At 39.5% G+C, this 27097-nt stretch overlaps 1 protein-coding gene across 7 annotated transcripts in view; it reads right to left on the bottom strand.

Annotated features, from left to right (window-relative positions):
• Positions 1-1220: 1220 nt before the first annotated feature.
• The window catches only part of NSUN3 (NOP2/Sun RNA methyltransferase 3), a 67209-nt gene continuing 41332 nt past the window's right edge, over positions 1221-27097 (bottom strand). For 2 of the 7 annotated variants that reach the window (XR_014823588.1, XR_014823586.1), the window contains 3 exons: positions 18300-18405; positions 7579-7842; positions 1221-2965 (listed from right to left, as the gene is read on the bottom strand). Coding sequence is in view for 1 of the 7 variants with exons in the window: in XM_003358877.6 (XP_003358925.2) it covers positions 2695-2965 (271 nt within the window). In the remaining 6 variants the exon portion in view is untranslated. Of the gene's footprint in view, positions 2966-7578; positions 7843-10581; positions 10626-18299; positions 18406-27097 lie in introns of all 7 variants that reach the window. The other 5 variants (XR_014823583.1, XR_014823584.1, XR_014823585.1 and 2 more) reach the window with 5 other exon arrangements.

A 27097-nucleotide genomic window follows, 5' to 3' on the forward strand; every position in this document is an offset into this window, starting at 1 on the left:
CTTTAAAAATTCAGTACAAAGCATTTAAATACATTACATTTATTCACAGTCTATTTCTGAAACTAGTTGCTGTTCAGTGTGCTGATGACAGAGGAAAGTTAATGTGTTGGTAAGCAACCTAAATTTTTATAAAGCTATTTTGAAAGTAACTCAATGCCACAGAAAGTAGTATCAATTACTCCTTGCTTTTCAATTGACATTGCAAGGCTGTTCCAAATTTCTATTCTCCAGTTCAGCATCTGCAAAGAAAATGAAGGCACAGAATATCTCTGTGAGATTTCTGGGTATTGTAATCACAAGAGGCACTTCTTTAGAACACAGCCAGAAATATTTTAGAGTTGCTTTTTTGTTTCTCAAGTATTAACTCTTTGATGTCCTGAGAATAGAGAGTTGCACATGGGGGGAAAGCTAAGCAGCAAAGAATAAGGGTAGATCTAGTTGATCATCCAAAAGTTTCCTAAAATGTATATTTTGTGAGACCATAGTGTAGTGAGAAGGGCTTGGCCTTTGGAGCTAGTTTTAATCTTGCTTCCACCTTTTATTTACCAGTGTAGCCTTGGTAAATTAGGGACAGCACTAAACTTGTTTTCTCATTCACAAAAGGCAGTTACAGGAGCTCCTGCTGTGGCACAGTGGGACTGACAGTGTTTCTGGAGCACTGGGATGCAGGTTCAATCCCTGACCTGGAACAGTGGGTTAAAGGGCCCAACATTGCCATAGCTGAGGCATAAATCTCAACTAGGGCTGGGATCTGATCCCTGGCCTAGGAAATCCACATGCTGCAGGGCAGCCAAAAAACAAAAAACAACATAAGGTGGTTACAGTACTCACTCCTGGAGTTGTTTTAAAGTTCAAAAAGAAAATATATATAAAGAACTTAAATATTTAATGCTCAATAAATGTCAGCTGTTTCATTGTAATTATTGATAATAATGAAGTGAGCTAATATACACTATATATATGTATATATATTTACATTTTTTCAGTAATCATAGAAAGGTCTAATCCAATGATACACTGAGTATTCAGATTAGGCTTCATGGCATTATGTTGGGAAAATAATGACGCTGGAAAAAGTACATTGTGAAAATTTACTTTGTGATTAATCTATATAGGATAAATGCACTGTTTAGACCTACAGTATCTTAAGACAATTTCAAATTGAAAAAAAAATAAAACCCAATAAGCACAAACTAAAAAAAATAGCCACACACACAAAATAAAAATCTTTTCCATCATTATTAAGTTTCTGTATTAACCTGGTATATTTGATTGAGTCCAAGAAATCAAGTTTTCTTCAAACATATTGGCTGGATATAAAGGAAACAAAATGGTTAAGGCAATGAAGATACAGAAAAACATTCTAATCAGGACTTCCCAGTTACAGGAACCCAGTTATACATGTTTGCAAAGTAAAAACAGTAAATGAGCAAATAGTAATGTAACAATTCAAAAGGATTCCGCTTCAGCAGAATTTTGTATTTCTATAGTCAAGAGGTTTTTTTTTTAAGCTAATTTCTAAATAGAATTTTTGAAATACGCTATATAATTTTTCTTAATAGTTACAAAAATATGTTTTGACTCTGAGTGAAGCAATTTCTAGAGAAAACACAATCTAAACCTGAGGCTAAAATCCCAAGTACATAAAACAGACATGTACACAATATTCCCAGGATTTGTGTAAACAAGGAGAGCCATTTAGTAAATGGTATTGGGTTTTGGTAATAGTATAATCCACTCTCATTAGGCATCTCCCTCTTGTACATTAATATGTGACATCATACTCTCAGATAACATTTCATAACGGAGTGAAATAAAATGCCCCTCCAGATTGCAACTGTAAGATAATCAGATTCTGTAGTGCTCATTATGACTGCAATTATGTAGCAAAACTCTCCAAATATAGTTCAGTTATTGCAGTTATTAATCATTCTGGTTTTGTCTCAAGTACTTGCTTTATAGTCTGCTGGATAGACTCCATTATTCTACAAGCTGAATGTCGAAAGTCAAACATGTGCATGTGAATCTGCTGTTCTAATGGCCTTTCAACATAATTTACCCTTTCAATTTGTATTTGTGAATACAAAGAAAAGTGGAGAAATAAAGCTAGTGTCAATAGAGTCACTGACCTTTGCAGTAAACAAGAGATAGTTCTTAACAAAAAACAACTTGGCAAATGAGAAACCTATTTTGTTAGCACTAGAAATAGTGTTTATAAGAAGTTAGTCTCAGAATACCAATCAGTTCTTACAGAAAAGGGAGAAAAAACTCTGAAAGAATCTATATATTTGATAGGAAAAAAAAAATGACAAGAGGGCCAGCAAAGGTGTATTTTTAAAGGTTCAAAGCACCAAGATTATGGATGGAATGTATTTCTAACATTTAATGCATAAGACAATGTATTCTGATTAATTTAACTGCAAAATGCCAAGTAAAAGACAGTAGATTTATTATGCAGAACAAACACCATCTGCACCATCTTAAATCATTACTATAGCTATATTTCCAGGAAAAAATACATTTGAAAAATTCTGAGATGCTAAAGTATCAGTTAAATAGAATTCCAAACAGACCAAGGGAAAGTGACTCCATTATTATTTAACTGTTAACCCGGAGAGAAACTAGAAAAATAAATACAATAATACATTTATGTACTATCCATGCAATGGTTTACAAAAATGCTTATCAACAATTTCAAGTAGTTTGTGATTTTTTCAATTTGGCCACATACATTGGGCCCCAGGCTTTCCCCTTATCTGGAATCACCAAGAGCCCACATTCCTGGCCAGTGGGTGCAAATGTGAAGTCTTGGGAGCAAGCTCTTGCCATTTCCTTAATGTCCACAGGCATGATGTTATTACAGGAGTTTAAAACTTCACTGATCACATCTTGATTTTCTGCCTTGGAAAGTGTGCATGTTGAGTACACTAGCAGCCCTCCAGGACGTAACGCCTTAATTGCAGACCTGTGTATAATCAAGAAAATGCAGAAGATGAGTTAGGTACATTAAAAAGGAACTATGGGGGCTGAGAGTGAAAATGCTTACATACTCAAAATTAACCTGACTCAGACTGTAATAACTTTGGGCATTTTCTAGCCATAAAACTATTTATATGTATCCCTGGATGACTGGGAAAATGATACTCAGACCAACTAACATGGGAAAGACAGAGAGTATGTTTAGTTCATTGTTTTGTTCTTCTAAGGACAGGAGGAAGGAGATAAAGCATGGAATAATGGGTTTGTCTTTGAATATACTAACAGATAGCTGAGAAGGTGCATCTAAACTTCAGGAAAGGAGTAGGGCTCAGTGATAGTTGAAGTTATGGGAATAAATAGGATTTCCCAGGAAAAGAACAAGGGAAAAAAGTGAACTAAAGACAGACACTCAGGAGTTCCCATTGCGGCTCTGTGGGTTAAGAATCCTACGTTGCCTCTGTGAAGATGCAGGTTTAATCCCTGGCCTTGCTCAGTGGGTTAAGGATCCAGCGCTGCTGCAAGCCTCAGCGTAGGTGGCAGGTGCGGCTCAGATCCAGTGTTGCTCATGGCTGTGGTGTAGGCCAGCAGCTGCAGCTCTAGTTTCATTTGACCCCCTAGACCAGGAACTTCCATAAGCTGCAGCACAGCCATAAAAAGAAAAAAAGAAAAAAAGACACTCAAAGAATGCCTGTATGTAAAGAGAGGTAGAACGTAGAAAAAATTAAGAAGTCTTCTCCACATGAAAGTGAAGCTTCAGGGTAAAGATGGGAAGAAAGATCTGGGGTTTTTTTTTGGTTTCTGTTTTTTAAGGGAAAGTTCTGAACACATTTATAAATGCAGACCCAAGAGAGAAGCAGTCCCAAGGCTTCAGACTGCAAATGGAGGAGTTAACTTCAGAAAAAAGGGATTCCACCTCTTCACCTGAAAAAACACGGGCCCATGAATGGGGAGCCAAGACGTTTTAAGTTAAATGAAAGTTCATGATAGACAGCCTTGATAATAAGAGAAGCAAGGTCATCTCCTGAGAGAGAAAACTAGAAAAATTTTAGTCCTGCTGTTGTGGTTACCCTAGAACAATTAATTACTAATCAAAGAACTTCTTTTTTTTTTTTTTTTTTGAGAAATCATGTTCCAGAATCTTGACTGTATTGAGGAGTACAGTCACTTCGATCTCTCACCTAAACAACTAGAGCATTTCCCCATAACTGAGGTTTATAATGAAGATCCACATCACTGAAATAAGTTCAAATTTTGTTTTCTATGTTCAGTTATAAAAGGATCAAAGAATTCTAAGTCAAGACAAGTAAATTGATAACAAGATTTTCTCTCCTCCCTCTTTCTTTAGATATCCTTAAATATAACATAAAAAATAAAAATAAGTACTAACTCAAAACGATAAAGTAAAAAGGACAGAAAGACTCTTTAACAGTGAATTTCAACACATTTCTGAAAGATGATAGAGGAGTGGTAGTGAAGGAACAGGGTGGAGAAAGGATGACAGTCACAGAGGGCATATAATTCTGATAGAGATGGAGTAGGAACAGGTAGTTGTAGACATCCTGATAAAGGACCATATTTAAAGAGGGAAACTTCCGGGACAATGGAAGATCACTGTAAGTTAATAAATTGCTCAAGAAAACCATCAGCACAAGGCAGGCTTCCTTCAGTTAGTGAAGCCTTGAGAATTGCCTCAGGTTACTGGGTGGGGGATGGGATTAGGCCTGCATTCATATTCAGACCAAGGGCAAGAGTTTGAGGACCACCCTTCTGCAGATTTCTTTTTTTTTTTTTATTTTTTTTTTATTTTCCCACTGTACAGCAAGGGGATCAAGTTATCCTTACATGTATACATTACAATTACATTTTTTCCCCACCCTTTGTTCTGTTGCAACATGAGTATCTAGATAAAGTTCTCAATGCTATTCAGCAGGATCTCCTTGTACATCTATTCTAAGTTGTGTCTGATAAGCCCAAGCTCCCGATCCCTCCCACTCCCTTCCCCTCCCATCAGGCAGCCACAAGTCTTTTCTCCAAGTCCATGATTTTCTTTTTTGAGGCTTCTGCAGATTTCAATACACACCTTACTGGATACCACAGAGGAGCTACTACTCCCAGAAAAAGGAAGAGGCGAACTCTTCCAACCCCCATTCCCCTTGGATGATAAAATTGTAGCCCAAGGATCCTTGGGGCAGAGCTTCCTTGCCTGCCCACTTGCATCTCTCACAAGTGTCCTATCTTAATAAATCTATTTCTTGCCTATTACTTTGTCTCTTGCTGAATTCCTTCTGCGCAAAGACATGAAGAACACGAACCTCCGTGAGTCCAGACACAGGTTGAGAGATTCTAATTTAAAACCGTGGGTTCAAGTCCCAATCTGGGTTTGTGCCTGGGTTCAAGTCCCGGCACATGGGTTCAAGTTCCAATCCGGTTTTAGGTTAGTTAGGTTCAGGCCATTAATGCTGTCAGTTTCAATTCGATCTGCCAAACTACAGGGGGACCAGGAAAAGCCAGAGGAAATATGATGGCAGTAAAAAAGTAAAAACAAAGATATTAATTCAAAACATACATAAGAAATCATGGATTCCAGATGCCAATATATGGCAAATCAGGCAGCCAGGTAAAAAGTTGGAAGGTTTTTATTTAAGAAAGTTGAATAGGGAGTTCCCGTCGTGGTTCAGTGGTTAACGAATCTGACTAGGAACCATGAGGTTGTGGGTTTGAACCCTGGCCTTGCTCAGTGGGTTGGAGATCTGGCATTGCCGTGAGCTGTGGTGTAGTTCACAGAGGCAGCTCAGATCTGGTGTTGCTGTGGCTCTGGCGCAGGCCGGTGGCTACAGCTCCGATTGGACCCCTGGCCTGGGAACCTCCATATGCTGTGGGAGCAGCCCTAGAAAAGGCAAAAAGACAAAAAAAAAAAAAAAAAAAAGAAAAAGAAAGTTGAATAAACTACACCTAAGGCAGCTGTGGGTGTTTACCGTCATGCCAAGGACATTTGCATTCAGCAAATCATCAACTGATATCACCAGGCAAAAAGTCTTAAGCCTAAAATAAACCTCCTAGTACTTTATTGTCCCATTATTAAATAAAAATGTACATGAAGGATAACTAAAGGTAAGAAATGCTTAGGCAATATGTGAGATAAAGAATAAAAGAAACATGTGTTCCCATAGTGGCTCAGTGGTTAACGAACTGGACTAGCATCCATGAGGATGAGGGTTCGAGCCCTGGCCTTATTCAGTGGATTAAGGATCCCGCATTGCTGTGGCTGTGGGGTAGGTCTGCAGCTACACCACAGCCACAGCAACTCTGACTGGACACCTAGACTTGGAGTCTGCTGTGGGTGCAGCCCTTAAAAAAAAAAAAAAAAACTAATAAATGCAGAAAGATCAGCAAAAATATAACAGCCACAAAACAATAATAGAATGCCACAAAACTGGATCAAGAAGAGGGCTCCTAGGAGTGAAATATATGTTTAAATAAAGAATGTTTTGTAGAAGTGTTTGGAAGTTAAGGTTGAAAAATCTTCCAAGAAAGTGGAACAACAGATTGAGTGAAAATGAGACAGGGATGTTCAATCAAGTAGGCTGAAATTTCAATGAAAAGAAGTACTGGAAAGATAACATAAAGAACTTGAATCAGTGAAATAATGAGAATTTTTCAGTTCTATGAAAAGGACAGAAGTGTTCAGATTAGAATAACTCATCAAAGGCTAGAACATTCATTATTATTTATTCAGCATCTATTATGTTGCTGGACAGTTTTCTAGATGTTGGGTATACATCGAAATAGAACAACAAAAATGCATCTTCATGAAGCTTACATTCCAGCTGAGGGAGATAGACTATAAAAAATAAGTAAGCCTATCATGGGCTGAACTGCATCTCCTCAAAAATCCCTGTGTTGAAGCCCTAACCCCCAGTACCCCAGAATATGTCTATATTTGGAGATAACATCTCTAAAGATTTAACTGAGTTGAAATGAGGTCATTGGGATAGGCCCTAATCCAATATGTCTGCTGTCCCTGTAAGAAAAGGAAATTTGGACACAGAATTACAGAAGGAAGACCAAGTGAGGACACAGGGAGAAGACAGTCAGCCAGGTAGAAAAGCCTCAGAAGAAACTACCCTGCGGACACCTTGATCTCAGACTTCTAGCTTTCAGAACTGTGAGACAATAAATTTGTGTTGTTTAAGCCATTCAATCCATGATACTGTGCTATGGTAGTCCTAACAAATTAACACAAAGTATTTACACATATACACACATATGTAAACATAATTATACATATATACACACACACATACACATATGTGTGTATGTATATGTGTGTGTGCACGTGTTTTTCCCTCACCAAGCAATCTTCTAATTTTCTGCAAACAGTGACTGCATGCAAGTCCTACAGTTTAATTCAATTCTGACACTATCCACCAGGAGTTGGTATCAAGTCCCACAGGATTATCCTTCAAATGCTAACTGCAAGTTCAAGTCTCTGGTATTTCTGACTCACTGGCTATAAATCAGGAATTTCCATAAGCCCCTTCTTCTGTTAAATAATTTGTTAGAAGGGTTGTCACAATTCAGGAAAAATAGTTTACTTACTATATTCAGATTTATTATTAAAAGATCCGATCTGTGGGAACTTTCAGGATGTGTGTCCGGCCTCCGTCTCTTGACCCTGGGGCCTCACGAGGTTCCGGCTTTGCCCTTCCACAGGGCAGATACTATCCTCCACCCGCAAAGTGAGGTGCAGAGAAGTCCAGACACTTGCCCGAAGTCACACAGCTGGATAATCCCTTCAAGAATTTCTTATGGTAATCAGACGTGGTAACGACTTCTGAAGATAAGCCTGTTTAAAAAGAAATCCTGGGAGAGGACAAGATGGCGGAGGAGTAGGGGGACACGCTCGCCCTCTCCCACAAACACAACAAAAAAAGCACATCTACAGAAGAAATGACTCGCACAGAACAACAACCAATCGCTGGCAGAGGAACCTAAACTCCAATAACGGCAAGAAGTTCGTGACATTATTGGGCAGAACGGGAGAAAAGAGGAGAGTGAGAGAAGGTGAATCCGAGCGGGACGGGCGCTCCTGAAAGGGAACTGCGGAGGAGAAAGGGATCCCGCACCCTGGAAAGTCTCCTACCGGGGGAAAGATCAAACGAACCGGAGGAATCTCCAGATGCAGAGAAGAGTGTAGCAGTAAGTCGGAGTACGGAAAAAAGATCAAGAACCCAACGGACCATCTGAACTACGGGCACAGTCACCAAAAATTGAGACGCCTGGGTGGGGGCTGGGCACCGAATCCTCGGCTCCAGAGGTTAGTCCCCGGGAAAGGGCCGGGGGACGCCTGGGTGGGGGCTGGGCACCGAGACCTCAGCTCTGAAGGTTGGTCCCCGACAGGGGGCCGGGGGACGCCTGGGTTGGGGCTGGGCACCGAGACCTCGCCTCCGAAGGTTAGTCCCCAAGAAAGGGCCGGGGGACGCCTGGTGGGGGGGGCTGGGCACCGAGACCTCGGCTCCAGAGATTAGTCCCCGGGCTAGGGGGGCGGGGAAGAGCGGAAACTGCTTGGGAGGTCTCTAAACCATTTGACGGGGCAGAGACTGCCTGGGAGACTAGAAAACAAAGCTGTCGCAGAGGAAGGGAGCAATACTCTAGGGGCGGGGAAGTGGAAAGCCGCCGCAGAGGGAACCTGGGAGAAGAGCCTGGTCTGCGCCCGTGCTGGGGAGGGGAGAGAAGAAGGGGTGGGTCCCCATAGAATACCCCCCACGCCACAGCAAGCTTACAGGCCCGCTAGCTAGCAGAAAGCTGTGCTTCCCAGTGCATTCCCTCCCCCCACCCCCGCCACCCCCTATGCTCTCGCCGAACCTGGGGCTGCCTGCCATCCAGGAGGGCTGGCCTCAACAATTGCCTGAAGCCTACCACCGCAGGGGCTCTCCCTGCACAGGCCTGCTTGCCCTTTGGAGGGGCTACACTTCCACAGAGCAGCACCAAACACCACCAGCCCCCTAGAAAAGGCCTGCAGCCCAGAAAAGCTAGAACAAGCCTAGCCAGGCCGTGAATAGATCGACCTAATTCTCCGACGGTTTTTCTGAGACGGGCTCCCCCGGGGAGGAGCCTCTTGAGTCTCCAAGGGCCTTGCTACACGCCCAAGACCCCAGGGGGTGCTAAGACCTAGTGGACCAGCTGCATAGGACTGCCAGCTCCAGGCAGGACCCCCTGCAGCCCAGAAAAGCTGCAACAAGCCTGGCCGAATTGGGAAAAGATCTCAGACGGTCTTTCTGAGTCGGGCTGTCCTGGGGAGGAGCCTCTTGAGTCTCCAAGGGCCCTGCTACCCGCCCAAGACCCCAAGGGGTGCTGAGACCTAATGGACCAGCTGCATAGGACTGCCAGCTCCAGGCAGGACCCCCTGCAGCCCAGAAAAGCTGCAACAAGCCTGGCCGAATCGGGAAAAGATCTCAGACGGTCTTTCTGAGTCGGGCTGTCCTGGGGAGGAGCCTCTTGAGTCTCCAAGGGCCCTGCTACCCGCCCAAGACCCCAGGGGGTGCTGAGACCTAGTGGACCAGCTGCATAGGATTGCCAGCTCCAGGCAGGACCCCCTGCAGCCCAGAAAAGCTGCAACAAGCCTGGCCGACTTGGGAAAAGATCTCAGACGGTCTTTCTGAGTCGGGCTGTCCTGGGGAGGAGCCTCTTGAGCCTCCAAGGGCCCTGCTACCCGCCCAAGACCCCAGGGGGTGCTGAGACCTAATGGACCAGCTGCATAGGACTGCCAGCTCCAGGCAGGACCCCCTGCAGCCCAGAAAAGCTGCAACAAGCCTGGCCGACTTGGGAAAAGATCTCAGACGGTCTTTCTGAGTCGGGCTGCCCTGGGGAGGAGCCTCTTGAGCCTCCAAGGGCCCTGCTACCCGCCCAAGACCCCAGGGGGTGCTGAGACCTAATGGACCAGCTGCATAGGACTGCCAGCTCCAGGCAGGACCCCCTGCAGCCCAGAAAAGCTGCAACAAGCCTGGCCGACTTGGGAAAAGATCTCAGACGGTCTTTCTGAGTCGGGCTGCCCTGGGGAGGAGCCTCTTGAGCCTCCAAGGGCCCTGCTACCCGCCCAAGACCCCAGGGGGTGCTGAGACCTAATGGACCAGCTGCATAGGACTGCCAGCTCCAGGCAGGGCCCCCTGCAGCCCAGAAAAGCTGCAACAAGCCTGGCGGAATCGGGAAAAGATCTCAGACGGTCTTTCTGAGTCGGGCTGCCCTGGGGAGGAACCTCTTGAGTCTCCAAGGGCCCTGCTACCCGCCCAAGACCCCAGGGGGTGCTGAGAACCAAGTGAAATCTGCTACCATCGTGGGGTGGACCTCCCAGTCCTGTCTGCCCTCAGGAAGTCCTCCTTTGCTTCAAAGAAACACTGTTAGTCCCATCAACACTCCAGAAAAGCCACACTGCCTCAAAAAAAGATTGACCAACAACGACAGCCCTCAGGAAATATTCCAGGGCAGTGACAAGGCAAACACTACCCGATAACGGAGAGTACAACTCCCTCAGGAGAAAGAAGACAACAAGCAAGATGAAGAAGCTGAGAAACCACCCCCAGTCAAACCAACAGGAGAACTCACCTAAAACAGTCAACAATGAAACTGATCTCTGCAGTCTGACAGACCTGGAGTTCAAAAGAGAAATAGTGAAAATACTGAAGGAATTAAGAGAAGATATGAACAGCAATGCAGATACCCTCAGAAAGGAGCTAGAAAATATAAGGAGGAGCCAAGAAAAACTAGAACATTCATTTGCAGAGATGCAAACTGAACTAGGGGCAGTAAAAACCAGAATGAATAATGCAGAAGAACGAATCAGTGATATGGAAGATAGAATAATGGAAATCACTCAATCTGGTCAACAGACAGAAAACCGAATCAAAAAACTGGAAAGCAATATAAGAGACCTATGGGATAATATAAAACGGGCCAATCTACGCATAATAGGAATTCCAGAAGGAGTAGAAAAAGATAAAGGAATGGAAAATATATTTGAAGAAATTATCGCTGGAAACTTCCCAAATCTAAAGGATACTGGATTCAAGATACAAGAAGCACAGAGGGCCCCAAACAAACTGAACCCAAACAGACCCACACCAAGACACATCATAATAAAAATGGCAAAAGTTAGTGATAAAGAGAGGATCCTAAAGGCAGCAAGAGAAAAACAGAATGTTACCTACAAGGGAACCCCCATAAGAATATCAGCTGATTTCTCTACAGAAACACTACAGGCCAGGAGGGAATGGCAAGAGATATTTAAAGTGCTCAAAGGAAAAAATATGCAACCTAGAATACTTTATCCAGCAAGAATATCATTTAAAATAGAAGGGGAAATAAAAATTTTTCCCAACAAACAAAAACTTAAAGAATACAGCAACACAAAACCCAGGTTAAAGGAAATATTGAAAGGGCTTCTCTAAACCAAAAAGAAAGGAAGGAAAGGGAAGAAAAAAGAAAAGAAAAAAAAAAAAAAGAAGAAGAAGAAGAAGAGGAAGAACTAGGACTGAGGAAGATACAATCAGAGAGCAGTCACTCAAATAAGCCAGCATACAGATTTAATCATGAACATGCTTCAAACAAAATAAAATTAAAAAGAAAAAAATAAAAGAGTCATCAAAACCATAAAATGTGGGCAAGGGATGTTAGGAGGTAAATAATCCTTTTTGTTTGTATGTATGTCTCTCTTCTTAATTTTAATATAATAATGAAGTGTTTGAACTTACAGGACCATCAGGCTAAAACACACAATTATGGGAAGGAGTTAGCATACTTAAAAAACAGGGCAACCACAAGCCAAAACCAAATATTGCATTTGCAAAAAATGAAAAAAAAAAATACACTCAAGCAGATAATAACAGGAGACCATCCAACCAAAAAAAAAAAAAAAAAAAAGAAGAATGGAGAACCATAGAATCAACTGGAACACGAGGATCAAATGGCAATAAATAATCATCTATCAATTATCACCTTAAATGTCAATGGACTGAATGCCCCAATCAAAAGACACAGAATGGCTGAGTGGATAAAACGGCAAAAACCTTCAATATGCTGCCTACAAGAAACTCACCTTAGGACAAAAGATACATATAGATTGAAAGTGAAAGGCTGGGGAAAAGTATTTCATGCCAATAGACATGACAGAAAAGCAGGAGTTGCAACGCTCATATCAGACAAAATAGACTTTAAAACAAAAGACATAAAGAAAGACAAAGAAGGACACTATTTAATGATTAAGGGATCCATCCAAGGAGAGGATGTTACTATCATCAACATATATGCCCCAAACATAGGAGCACCCAGATACATACAACAAATATTAACAGACATAAAGGGAGATATTGATGAGAATACAATCATAGTAGGAGACCTAAATACCCCCCTCACATCAATGGACAGATCCTCTAGACAGAAAACCAATAAAGCAACAGAGATCCTAAAGGAAACAATAGAAAAGTTAGACTTAATTGATATCTTCAGGACACTACATCCAAAAAAATCAGAATACACATTCTTCTCAAATGCTCATGGAACATTCTCAAGAATCGACCACATATTGGGACATAAAGCGAATCTCAATAAATTTAGGAGCATAGAAATTATCTCAAGTATCTTCTCTGACCACAATGCCATGAAATTAGAAATCAACCATGGGAAAAGGAAAGAGAAAAAACCTACTCCATGGAGACTAAACAACATGCTACTAAAAAACCAATGGGTCAATGAGGAAATCAAGAAGGAAATTAAAAACTATCTTGAAACAAATGATAATGAAGACACAACCTCTCAAAATCTATGGGATGCTGCGAAAGCAGTGCTCAGAGGGAAATTTATAGCAATCCAGGCCTTTCTCAAAAAAGAAGAAAGATCCCAAATTGACAACTTAACCCTCCACCTAAATGAATTAGAAAAAGAAGAACAAAGAAGTCCTAAAGTCAGCAGAAGGAAGGAAATTGTAAAGATCAAAGAAGAAATCAATAAAATAGAGACTCAAAAAACAATAGAGAAAATTAATAAAACCAAGAGCTGGTTCTTTGAAAAGGTGAACAAAATTGATAAACCCCTGGCCAGACTCACTAAAAAGAGGAGAGAAAGAACCCAAATCACCAAAATTATAAATGAAAAAGGAGAAATCACAACGGATACAGCAGAAATTCAAAAAACCATAAGAGAATACTATGAACAACTATATGGCAATAAGTTTGACAATCTGGAAGAAATGGACAATTTTCTAGAATCTTACAGCCTGCCAAAACTGAATCAAGCAGAAACAGACCAACTGAACAGACCAATCACTAGAAATGAAATTGAAGAGGTCATAAAATCACTCCCTACAAATAAAAGCCCAGGACCAGATGGCTTCACAGGTGAATTCTATCAAACATATAAAGAGGAATTGGTGCCCATCCTCCTTAAACTCTTTCAAAAGGTTGAAGAAGAAGGAATACTCCCAAAGACATTCTATGAGGCCACCATCACCCTCATTCCAAAACCAGGCAGAGATACCACCAAAAAAGAAAACTATCGCCCAATATCATTGATGAATATAGATGCAAAACTTCTCAACAAAATCTTAGCCAACCGAATCCAACAACATATCAAAAAAATTATACACCATGACCAGGTTGGGTTCATCCCAGGTTCACAAGGATGGTTCAACATACGCAAATCAATCAACATCATACACCACATTAACAAGAAAAAAGTCAAAAATCATATGATCATCTCAATAGATGCAGAAAAAGCATTTGACAAAGTTCAACATCCATTCATGATCAAGACCCTCGCCAAAGTGGGTATAGAGGGAACATTCCTGAATATAATCAAAGCCATTTATGATAAACCCACAGCAAATATAATCCTCAATGGGGAAAAACTGAAAGCCTTCTCACTCAAATCTGGAACAAGACAGGGATGCCCACTCTCACCACTGCTCTTCAACATAGTTTTGGAAGTCTTAGCCACAGCAATTAGACAAACAAAAGAAATAAAAGGCATCCTCATAGGAAGAGAAGAGATCAAACTGTCACTGTATGCAGATGACATGATTCTATACCTAGAAAACCCTAAGGACTCAACCCCAAAACTCCTTGAACTGATTAATAAATTCAGCAAAGTGGCAGGATATAAGATTAACATTCAGAAGTCAGTTGCATTTCTGTATACCAGCAATGAAGCATTAGAAAAGGAATATAAAAATACGATACCTTTTAAAATTGTACCTCACAAAATCAAATACCTCGGAATACACCTAACCAAAGAGGTAAAGGACCTATATGCCGAGAACTATAAAACCTTAATCAAAGAAATCAAAGAAGATGTAAAAAAATGGAAAGATATTCCATGTTCCTGGATTGGAAAAATCAATATTGTGAAAATGGCCATCCTACCCAAAGCAATCTACAGATTCAATGCAATCCCTATCAAATTACCCATGACATTTTTCACAGAACTAGAACAAACAATCCAAACATTTATATGGAACAACAAAAGACCCAAAATCGCCAAAGCAATCCTGAGAAACAAAAACCAAGCAGGAGGCATAACTCTCCCAGACTTCAAGAAATACTACAAAGCCACAGTCATCAAAACAGTGTGGTACTGGTATCAAAACAGACAGACAGACCAATGGAACAGAATAGAGAATCTGGAAATTAACCCTGACACCTATGGTCAATTAATCTTTGACAAGGGAGGCAAGAACATCAAATGGGAAAAGGAAAGTCTATTCAGCAAGCATTGCTGGGAAACCTGGACAGCTGCATGCAAAGCAATGAAACTAGAACACACCCTCACACCATGCACAAAAATAAACTCCAAATGGCTGAAAGACTTAAATATACGACAGGACACCATCAAACTCCTAGAAGAAAACATAGGCAAAACACTCTCTGACATCAACATCATGAATATTTTCTCAGGTCAGTCTCCCAAAGCAATAGAAACTAGAGCAAAAATAAACCCATGGGACCTCATCAAACTGAAAAGCTTTTGCACAGCAAAGGAAACCCAAAAGAAAACAAAAAGACAACTTACAGAATGGGAGAAAATAGTTTCAAATGATGCAACTGACAAGGGCTTAATCTCTAGAATATACAAGCAACTTATACAACTCAACAGCAAAAAAACCAATCAATCAATGGAAAAATGGGCAAAAGACCTGAATAGACATTTCTCCAAGGAAGATATACAGATGGCCAACAAACACATGAAAAAATGCTCAACATCGCTGATTATAAGAGAAATGCAAATCAAAACTACCATGAGATACCACCTCACACCAGTCAGAATGGCCATCATTCATAAATCCACAAATAACAAGTGCTGGAGGGGCTGTGGAGAAAAGGGAACCCTCCTGCACTGCTGGTGGGAATGTAAACTGGTACAGCCACTATGGAGAACAGTTTGGAGATACCTTAGAAATCTATACATAGAACTTCCATATGACCCTGCAATCCCACTCTTGGGCATCTATCCGGACAAAGCTCTACTTAAAAGAGACACATGCACCCGCATGTTCATTGCAGCACTATTCACAATAGCCAGGACATGGAAACAATCCAAATGTCCATCGACAGAGGATTGGATTCGGAAGATGTGGTATATATACACGATGGAATACTACTCAGCCATAAAAAAGGATGACATCATGCCATTTGCAGCAACATGGATGGAACTAGAGAATCTCATACTGAGTGAAATGAGCCAGAAAGACAAAGACAAATACCATATGACATCACTTATAACTGGAATCTAATATCCAGCACAAATGAACATCTCCTCAGAAAAGAAAATCAATCATGGACTTGGAGAAGAGACTTGTGGTTGCCTGATGGGAGGGGGAGGGAGTGGGAGGGATTGGGAGCTTGGGCTTATCAGTCACAACGTAGAATAGATTTACAAGGAGATCCCGCTGAATAGCATTGAGAACTATGTCTAGATACTCATGTTGCAACAGAAGAAATGGTGGGGGAAAAACTGTAATTGTAATGTATACATGTAAGGATAACCTGACCCCCTTGCTGTACAGTGGGAAAATAAAATTAAAAAAAAAAAAAACAAAAAACAAAAAACAAAAAAACAAAAACAAACAAAAAAAAAAAAGATCCAAGTCAGGAACAGCTAGATGAAGATGCACAGGGCAGAGTATGGGAGAGGGGTGCAGAGCTCCCATGTCCTCTCCAGGCATATCACCCTCCCAGCACCTCCTCACCATCCTGAAAGCCCTCCAAATCTCTTCAGTGATGGTTTTTTATAGAGACTTCATTAAGTAAGTGTAATTGATTAAATCATTGGCCACTGGTGATTGATCTCCATCTCCAGTTCCTCTCCCTTCCCTCAACGGGGGACAGTGAGCACTGAAAGTTCCAACCCTCTTAATCACACCATTGGTTCCCCTGACAACCTAGCAACCAGTTCCCCATCCTTAGGGGCTATTCAAGTCATCTCATTAACATAAACTCAGGTATGATTGAAAAGGGCTCTTTATGAATAATGGAAAGTTGCTCCTTTCACCCTTAGCAAAGCCAGATATTATAACAAAAGACATTCACATCACTCTTATCATTTAGGGAATTCCAAAAGTTTTAGGAGCTCTGGCCTGCAGCCAGGATCAAAACCCAAATACATATTCAAATATCACAGTTTGCATATATTTTTTTACTTAGTGATAGGTTTTAATGAAGAAAATTAAATCAAGCTAAAAGGATTAGGAGTGCTTGAATGGTATGGGGGATTACAATTTTAAGAAGGATAATCAAAACAGGATGACACTTCAGGAAGTGACATCTGAAAAAGACCTGAGGGGGAGGGAAGGAAGTGGGCCTCTTAGATATCTGAGGGAAAAGCATTCTACACAGGAGGAATAGCCTGTGCAAAGATCCTCAGAGGAGGCCAATGTGGCTATAGCACAGGGAGGAAGTGGTGGCAGGATGAGATGAGATCAGAGAGCTAGGAGAGGGTGCAGAGGGTCTCTGCAATGTCAAAACTCCAAAACTGTCATAACACTGCCCAAACTCCAAGCTTATAATGAATAAAAAAATCCATATTTAGATGCATTATTGTTAATTTTTAGAACTTTGAGAACAAAGAGAAAATGCTAAATGCCTCCAGAGAGAAAAATGGTCACCTATGAGGCTCCAGGAATCAGACTGACATTAGTGGAGTGGTAGTACCCTTCAAATCTTGGGGGAAAAAAGCAATTTAAAATGAGTGCTATTTATGGTCATACTGTCAAATAAATATATAGGAGGGAGACAGAAACTTTCAGATATCTGATGACTCAGAAATTTTACCTCTAGCAAAATGAGGAGGTAAATCAAGAAAGAGAAGAAATGTGACACAGAAAACAGTGAAGGGAGTGAAGTCTCAGAATAATAACTGCAGGGGAGCCTTGAGAGGGTAACTACTCTAGAGAGAAGTGGGAAGGGACAGAAGAGATGAAAGGACTGAAAACTGAGAAAACCTTGAAGATCTGATACATGCAACTGGGGTGGTGGAGTAATGGTGGGAAGAGGGAGAGGAAGGGGACAGGAGATAGGAGAGAGAGAGAGGCTGTCCCACCTAATTTGATTGTAAGAAAAACTTCCTCTTAGTGTCACTCTGATCATAACATTGAACCAACAGAGAAAGAAATTTAATTCTAACACAGAAGTCCATTCTGCAATGAACAACATTTACAGAATTAATCAATATATATTGATTATTGGTCCTCAATGTTCAGAATCATTCCGTAGACTAATCTTGGTAATGTTTCAGAACAGATTATAAAATCTCGGATATACTGTCAAAGCTTAACACCATATAAAGGTGCAGGTGTAAGACACTGGGAAGTAGAAGGAAGAAAGAAATGTCAGATCGGGTGGGGGTTAAATACTCTTATATTACAAAAAGGGAGACCAAGAGACATTGCCCCGATTATTTAAAAAAATAAATAAATAAAGCATGAAGTGTTTTAGAGGTATGTTTCCCCACTAACAGAACTGGAAAAGTAGATCCCAGTGTGCAATACTAAGTTTCCAAGCTGACTGAGGGAAAAACTGGAACAAGGCAAGAACACAGGCTGCAGAGTAGTGTGAAGAGGTAAGGGAGGTTTAAGTGAGATAAGCTCCAGGAAGAAGTCAGTGCAGGCACACCTCGGAGATACTGCAGGTTCAGTTCTAGACCACAATTAAGCAATGTCCCAATAAAGCGAGTTATCAATTTTTTGGTTTCTCTAGTGCACACAAAAGCTATGTTTACACTATATTATAGTCTATTAAGTGTCCAATAACATTATGGCTAAAAAACAATGTACATACCTTAATTAAAACATACTTTATTGATGAAAACTGCTAACCATCATCTGAGCCTTCAGTAAGTTATATTTTTGCAATAGTAATATCAAATATCATTGATCACAGATCACTGTAACAAATATAATTATAATGAAAAGTTTGAAATATTTCAAAAATTACCAAAAAGTGACACAGAGACACAAAATGAATAAAAGCTATTAGAAAAATGGTGCCAACAGATTAGCTAGATGCAGCATTGCCATAAACCTTCAATTTGTAAAAACAAAATATCTGAGAAGCACAATAAAATGAGGCATGTCTGTAGTCAATCTCTGAAGTTGATAATAAATAAAATAATAAAGGATAAACATATTATTTAGAAGTTTGGGAATGACCTGCAGAATAAATAAAGAACAAATAATTACAACTAGTCACCTCTGAGTACTGAGACTAGGGGAAGAGAGAGGTAGGGATAAGTTATTTTTAACTGAAAGCTCACTCATACTGTTACCCATATGATATATTTCCATGATAACAAATTTAAACGAAGCTATGTCAACAGGATAAACATCAGAAATTTTCCTAGAGAGGACTGTTGTTTATTTTTTTAAGGAATAAACTCTCTAGAAAATGTATTCCCTAAGGTCCAGACAATTAATGATTTATGGTATCCAGTATTTGTAGTCTTCTCATGTATCTATTTATTAAAAAATATTTTGAGAGGTTCCCACCACTCTAGGGTTACTTAACCCTCAAGGGTTTGTTGTTAGTCTCTGAAAAAAAGCTTTTTATTTGTCTTCTTACTTCTTACTGTCCCCTAATATTCTCCACAGAAACAAAAACAGTTAGGATTCAGACACCAGAGATGTGAACCATTAATGGGATAACATTTCATGGAAGGAAGAATAATGGCCCCCAAAATGTCCACATCCTAATACCCAGAACTTTTAAACATGTCACATTACTTGGCAAAACGTATGGGTAGATATGATTAAACTAAGGATTTTAAAATGAGAGATTACACTGGATTATCTGAGTGGGCCCAATATAACTACAAAGATCCTTACAAATAGAAAAGGGAGTCAAGAGTGTCAGAGAAAGACAGGTGATGACTGAAGCTAAGGTTGGAGTGTCAGGATTGCTGGCCAAAGGCCATAAGCCAAGGAATGTGGGCTGCGTCTAGAAGCTGGAAAAGATAAAGAAATCATTCTCCCTGTCTGAGTCTGTTTGGGCTGCTATGACAAAAATACCATACACTAGGAGTTTCTGCTGTGGTGCAAAGGGTTAAGAATTCGACTGCAGTGGCTCGGGTCACTCCAGAGGCCAGGGTTCAATCCCTGGCCTTGCACAGTGGGTTAAAGGATCCAGTGTTGCCTTGAGGCAGGTGCAGAGTAGCTTACAGCTGTGGCTGGGATTCAATCCTTGGCCCAGGAAATTCCATATTCTGCAAATGCAGCCATTTAAAAAAAAAAGAAAGAAAAAAAACCACCCTAGACTTGGTGGTTTAAACAATAAACATTTATTTTTCACAGTTCTGGAGGATAGAAAGTCCAAGATTAAGGCATCAGCAGGTTCTACCTCTGATGTGGATACCTGCTTCCTGGTTCAGATATGACCACTGTGTCCTCTATTGGTAAAAGGGACTAGGGAGCACTCTGAGGTCTCTGTTGCAAGGGCACTAATCCCTTTCATGGGGGTTCTATTCTCATAACCTAATCACCTCTGAAAGGCCTAATATGATCATCTCTGGGGTTAGGGTTTCAAAATATGAATGGGGGAGGGAGAGAGGCACAAACATTAAGTCTGTAGCACCACCCCAGAGCCTCCAGAAGAAAGGCTCCATCAGCTCCATCAGTGATTTTGAAATTTTGACTGCTAGAAGTTAAAGACAATAAATCTGTTGGGTTTTGTTTCTTTTTTGCTTTTTAGGCACCTACAGTATATAGAAGTTCCCAGGCTAGGGGTCCGATTGGAGCTGAAGCTGCCAGCCTATGCCATAGCCACAGCAACGCCAGATCCAACCATGTCTACGACCTACACTAGAGCTCACGGAAACAGCAACGCTGGATACTTAACCCACTGAACCAGACCAGGGATGGAACCCACATCCTCATGGATACTAGTTGGATTCATTACTGCTAAGCCATGATGGGAACTCCTAAATCTGTGTTATTTTAAACCACCAAATTTGTAGTAATTTGTTATAGCGGCAATAGGAAACTAACATATACTTGGTGATAGTTTCTTTAGTTTGTTTTTTACAGTGACATACTGGATCATCAGTAGATTTTTGCTAAATTGTATAATTTACAACTACACTCATTTTGGATCATTTTCTACTGACTATAGCAATGCGTATATGATTTTCTTTTTAAAAAGTTAGATTATTGTACAGGGGATATATACAATTTGAATGTAGATAGCTTTAAACTCCCATTAATAGAACTTATTTTAATCTTAGTACCATGATTAGCAAAACCAATGCCTAATCAAGGAAATATGATTCTTTGTCATTACAGCTATACAAAAGTACAGAGAAGCCTCATCATTTATAAACACTATGTTACAGGCTTGATGCAAATTTAAATTAATTTCTATAATGTTGCAATGTTGGCTGATACTTTTGCTTTGTTTTTGCTCCAACATTCATAATTTATCTTTCTAAAATTGGGTTGGTAAAACTTAACTGGTCACATTAATTTCGTAACAAGGAATTGTGTGTGGCAACACAAAAGCTTTTTTACAAACTAAGTTACTCTCACCATCCTATGGCAAAACGTTAGAGTCCTATCAAATAGGTTGTTGCTGTTTTGCTGCTGATGATTACTATTTAAATACCATTTTTGTCCTTTTGCTTATAGTAGTTATAGATTTGAAAAATGCTGTAATTTTGTATTCAAAGATTAAGGAAAACAAGTAATATGAAAAAAAACTCACTCCCAGAGTTCATATAGCCAAATCTTTTGTACACTGAGGATTATTTTATTTCATAATGTCAGGAAGAAATAATTTGCTTCTATAACAAGTCACACGTATTTTGAAATAGCCCATAAGAACCAATTAATTATTATATTAATTAATTTGGATGTTTCATCTAAATCATAAAAGAGGCCTTTTTAAAAAGCTTTTTAAAAACTTTCCTTTTTTAAAGGAAAGTCAGTAGTGTGAGAGAACTATTGTGTTGCTTCAGGAGAGAAAATGACAATCAAACAAAGATAACAATAACAAAGATATTGCTTAGTAGGTTGTAACAAGTCCAGAAAGAATTTTAAATTCTGGGGGGGGGTGGGGGGGCATTTAGAAGTTAAACTTGAGTAATACTAATACACTCACAAAGTTGTGGTAATGATCACATAAAAAGATAAGTCAGGATTAGAGAAGAAAAGCTAGACATGTTCAATCTGAGGTCTGGTAGAAGGCAAAAAGGTTCTCCATGCCTGAATAAATTTCTGTGCCATGCAGGTATTTTTTTGTTTTGTTTTATTTTGTTTTCTTTTTAGGGCCGCACCTGCAGCATATAGAAATTCCCACGCTCGGGGTGCTGCAACTGCGGGCCTATGCCATAGCTACAGCAACCCTGGATCTGAACCAAATCTGTGATCTATGCCCAAGTTCATGGCAACACCAGGTCTTTAACCCACTGAGTGAAGTCAGGGATCAAACCCCCATCCTCACAGATACTAGCCAGGTTCATAACCCACTGAACCACGACAGGAACTCCTTTTTTTTTTTTTCTTTCTTTTTTCTTTTTTTAATAAAGGAAGTAAAACTAAACAACTAACTAAGCAACATCCATTTTGGCATAATGGTACCCTCTGCTAACCTTCTCTAAATGAGCTGTGTATCTTGGCTTCTCAAAAACTCTAAGTTTCATGGCTTAACAAGATCCTGAATAATGGGATATTTTTCACTTGTGCTATAACACTATATTGCATGAAATTACAAGCTGAATTAAGACAGGCTTCTTTACTATTAATTATAACTGATGGCAGAGAGATAGTCAGCAGAGCTTTCTAATCATACTTATCAGAAGGCAGAAAAAGATGTTATGACTACAGTAGATGAAACAAAAGTATTATTTTGATAAGACTAGGTAGAAGGCTAATTTAATACTTTAAACTGAAATGGGAAGTAGTAGACATTATCTCAGGTTTTACATATTATTCAATACACGAGGTCCAACTATAATGCAAAGCTAGGGGAAGTACTTCTAAAGGAAGCAGAATTGCCATGTAATATAATTGTTCTATCATTTTCCCAAAACATATATTCCCATCAGAAGCCTCCCACCTAAGTGCTGAGAGGGCTTAACCCTACCTGAAATATGAAATATGATTCTATCTCATAACATTACTATAGAAATAAAGTTGATCCTGATTAATTGGATAGCATATTATAGAGTGGGAAATGCTTTTACCACAGTAACTGTAACAGAAAATAAATGATGGCTTTCTTGCCATAGAAGGTACTCCAGATACTCTGTTGCTTTATGACAGATATTGGCTGTACACATTTTTCCAAATCTTTGATTGTCTTTCAGTATATTATGGAAGAGGCTGAGATGCATTTTGTGCTTAAACCACCTAGTTAACAAAGCAGCTCGAAGCAACACAAAACATATTCTTAAAAGAGAAACCATTAAATAAAATATAATGGTATTTTGTTTTGTTTTGCTTTTTATGGCTGCATGCACAGGATATGGAAATTCCTGGGCCAGGGACTGAATCTGAGACACAGTAGTGACCTACACTGCAGTTATGGTAATGCTGGGTTCTTTAATCCACTGAGTTGAGCCAGGGATCAAACCCATGCCTCCACAGAAACCTGAGCTGCTGTAGTCAGATTCTTAACTCACTATGCTAAAGTGAGAACTCTACTAGAATTTAATGGTAAATTAAATTTTCCTCACTTACAAATAGAAAACCTTTTTTTGTTTTGTTTTGTTTTTTGGGGGGGCCACACCCAAGGCATATGGAGATTCCCAGGCTAGGGGTCAAACCAGGGGCTGTAGCTGCCAGCCTACACCACAGCTCATGACAATACCAGATCCTTTAATCCACTGGACGAGGCCAGGGATAGAACCTGTATCCTCATGGATGCTCATTTCCACTGAGCCATGACAGGAACTCCACAAACAGAAAATCTTAATTGACTTTTGGCAGTTCATAAAGTAGACCTGAAGGGCATTTAGAGGTGCACTGTCTCTTACACTCCATCATGAAATCCAGAAAGTTCTGCAAACTACCGCTTTCTTTATAAGTTTGTGGCAGATTCAATTGGCCTCAAAATTTGACCTAAATTGATATAAAGCTATTTACGGTCAAGACTGAGCCCATGTGGTATAACTACTCAAATGTTTTGCTGTAAACATATTAATGTTTGATTACAGGGTGCTATTCCAGATCCTATTGAGGGAAGTGGATGATGTGATGCAACAAATACATACAATTTCACTTAAAAAAAAAAATCGGAATTCTGAAACACATCTCACCTCAAAGATTCTGAAGAAGATTACGGACTTGTACTTTAGGTTCAAATGAATTACAATGTAAAGCTATATAAGATATCTTCTGTACTGTATATACATGACAAAGTTATCTGACATTTAGTTATCTGAAGAAAGCTTAATTTTATTACTTTACAAATAAATCATTTAAATGTTAACTTTAAAAAGCATCAGGTAAGCAAATCTGAAATCTATATGAAGAGTCTATCAGTATTTTCTTATTCTAATAGAAAGAAAGAAAAAAAAAAAACTGCACTGTTTTGTGTTTTCTCAGTACACCATAGGTCCTTGCCTACAGCAAGCCCTCTCAAAAGTGTTTTGATTTGTATGTTTGTATTTTTAAAAGAGCACTTTGCACAATCAAAAATAAGGCCATTTTTTCAGGAGTTTATTTTGTATTTTTTTTTTTTTTTAGTGCTTTTCATGAATTTCTCTATCCTTGAAAGATCTGCTTAGAGAAAAGCAGAGAATCAAGCCCCAAGAGCCATTTATAATACCGGCTTAGAAACAAGACAGAACATGTTGCTTTCCCAGGACAAAAAGACAGACCACTTTAATGCTTCCAGACTAGTTCATGTAGTCTTACAATTACCAACAAGTAAACATGACCAACAAAAATAAAAGAAAAATGATTATCTGATTTAACACCATAAAGGAAACAAAGTATTTTAAGGAATGCAGAAGTTCAATGACCTTTAAAAACTACAAACAAACAAACAAAAAAACCCCAAAATGCTTGGAACCCTGACAGTTATCAAAGTTTCAAAGGGAAGGTTATTTCAAACTTAACCAAAATTGAAAACATGATACAGAGTGTGCCATTTTTCCTCTGGCAAATCTCTAAGTTTCAGAGATTGTTATTTTTACGAATAGCTATTAAAACCTAATACATTTTAAAAAATATAAATTTCATTTTTCTGGTCTATTCTTCTGGGCCTTGGTTAGAAATTTTGCATTCTGTTGGAAGGGTCAGTGTTAATTAGATCACCAAATTTAACTGTTTTCTGCATTTAAAAAGACCAGAACCCAAACCACAGAAGAAAACAATCAGCATAGCTATAGTGCCATCTTTTGACTAAAGCAGTAAAATGATTTTTCCCCTTTCATACTAAGGCCTCATGATTTAACATCAAAGAATAAACATTTTTTTCTATCTTCCTATAACATGTCTGAAGTTACAGACACTGTCTCCTACAACAACTTCTGGTGCAGAAATAAAGCAATCATAGATATCTGTATTCTTGAAAAATTAAGATTATAGCTAAACATTACTGTGATTAATACATTTATTCCTCACCTTTCTTCATGTTCCTTCTACCATAATTAAAGTATCAAGGTGACATATACCATTCTTTCAGATGTAAATATGGGGAAGCAACCAAGTGAAATAGACTTAAAAATTCCTTTATTTACACACTATTAGCAAGCTAGTTTCTCTTAGAAACCCTAGCATTAAATATTTCTTTTTAAACATGTGGAGTTCCCATTGTGGCTCAGTGGTTAACAAACCTAACTAGCATCCATGAGAATGCAGGTTAGATTCCTGGCCTTGTTCAGTGGGTTAAAGATTCGGCATTGCTGTGAGCTGTGTAGGTGACAGACGTTGCTCCAGTTCCGCATTGCTGTGGCTATGGGGTAGGCCAGCTGCTATAGCTCTGATTCGAGCCCCAGCCTGAGAACCTCCATATGCTACAGGTGTGGCCCTAAAAGACAAAAAGACCAAAAAAAAAAAAAAAAAAAAAAAAAAAATTTAAATAAAAAATTTAAAATGAGCATAGAACATCACTGCTCCATTTGATCCCTTGTAACCAATTAATATTCAATGTTCCAGAAATTCCACACAAGGGTACTTGCAACATATATAAAAACAGTTACATAATTGATAATGTGAACAATTTATGAAAACTATTGGCAGTTTTTATATCTTACTGTCCAAATGACAAAAACTAAATTCAAAACTGAAAAGGTGAAATCCTTCCAGAGGACACTACACACATATTCCTCCATGAGGAAATTCTTGCTCTTAAAAAGACAGAAAACTCCTGATTTCACAAGAATGTGTATTTGGTTCAAGAATCCAATGAGACATTGATTCCTAAGTTAACCAAGGGAAGGACAAGTGATCACCTAACTAATAATGTTACTTTATGTTTACTTGGTGCTTAATTTTTTTAATTTTATTTTTGGCTTTTTTGCTATTTCTTGGGCCGCTCCCGCGGCATATGGAGGTTCCCATGCTAGGGGTCGAATCGGAGCTGTAGCCTCCGGCCTACGCCAGAGCCACAGCAACGCGGGATCCGAGCCGCGTCTGCAACCTACACCACAGCTCACGGCAACGCCGGATCGTTAACCCACTGAGCAAGGGCAGGGACCGAACCCGCAACCTCATGGTTCCTAGTCGGATTCGTTAACCACTGCGCCACGACGGGAACTCCTACTTGGTGCTTAATTTAAAGAGCATTTCACACATGAGTGTTAATAAAACCTTATAAGGTGTATAGGGTAAATAGTCCAATCCAATTTATCAAAGGGAGGGTTGCAAAGACTCAGTGACTTCCCTGAAGTTACGCAGCTAATTAATGCAGCACAAAGACTGCCACCCTAATCTAATACCAGGAAAAGGATTGCAAGCTTTACTACTGCTGTATACCCTGAAGCAAACATTATGACTGCTAAAATAAGTATGGAATCTGGGGCAATAAGATAGGATGACGCATACGTTTTTATTATTCCAACTGTCCTAAATACTCATTGAGAGTAAAGAACAACTATAGACTTTTAGGTGCTTTTAATATAAAGGAACTAAGAATTAGAAGGTCTGAAGCTATGACCTGAGAATCTGGCCTACCAGCTCCTTTTATAGCGCACGCAATCTTCACCTATTAAAGGGCTATTGCACTGAATTTATGATGAGGAAGTGAAAGCAAATACCTCATACTGAAGCATAATTTGAAGCTCTTCAGACTGACATCAAAATCATAGTTTTAAAGAATTTGAACAAAATCTTTAACGCTTAGAAACTCAAAGGTAGTTACTCCTTCCTTAAATTCCAAATAATCTCGAGTAATTTGATGGTTATTACAAATTCCAAACAATCTGATAATTTCTTTAAGTAAATTGTTTCCATAACTCCACATGGTAGGTTAAGGTATGTTTTCCTCAGAAGCTTGTTGATAAAATGAATACAAAGCCAACCTAAGTTCGTTTATTTTCAGCCTTCATCTCATCATACTGTTTGATGCTGCAATTCATCCTCAACTTTAAGAAACTTTCTCCCATTAGACTTCTTGGACACTACTCTGTTAATTTCTTACTT

The sequence above is a fragment of the Sus scrofa genome, chromosome 13 (assembly GCF_054392235.1).
Source record: "Sus scrofa isolate SSC_HxYL_T2T_F1_AM1 chromosome 13, Sscrofa_HxYL_maternal_Yorkshire_Landrace_v2.0, whole genome shotgun sequence".
NCBI lineage: Eukaryota > Metazoa > Chordata > Mammalia > Artiodactyla > Suidae > Sus > Sus scrofa.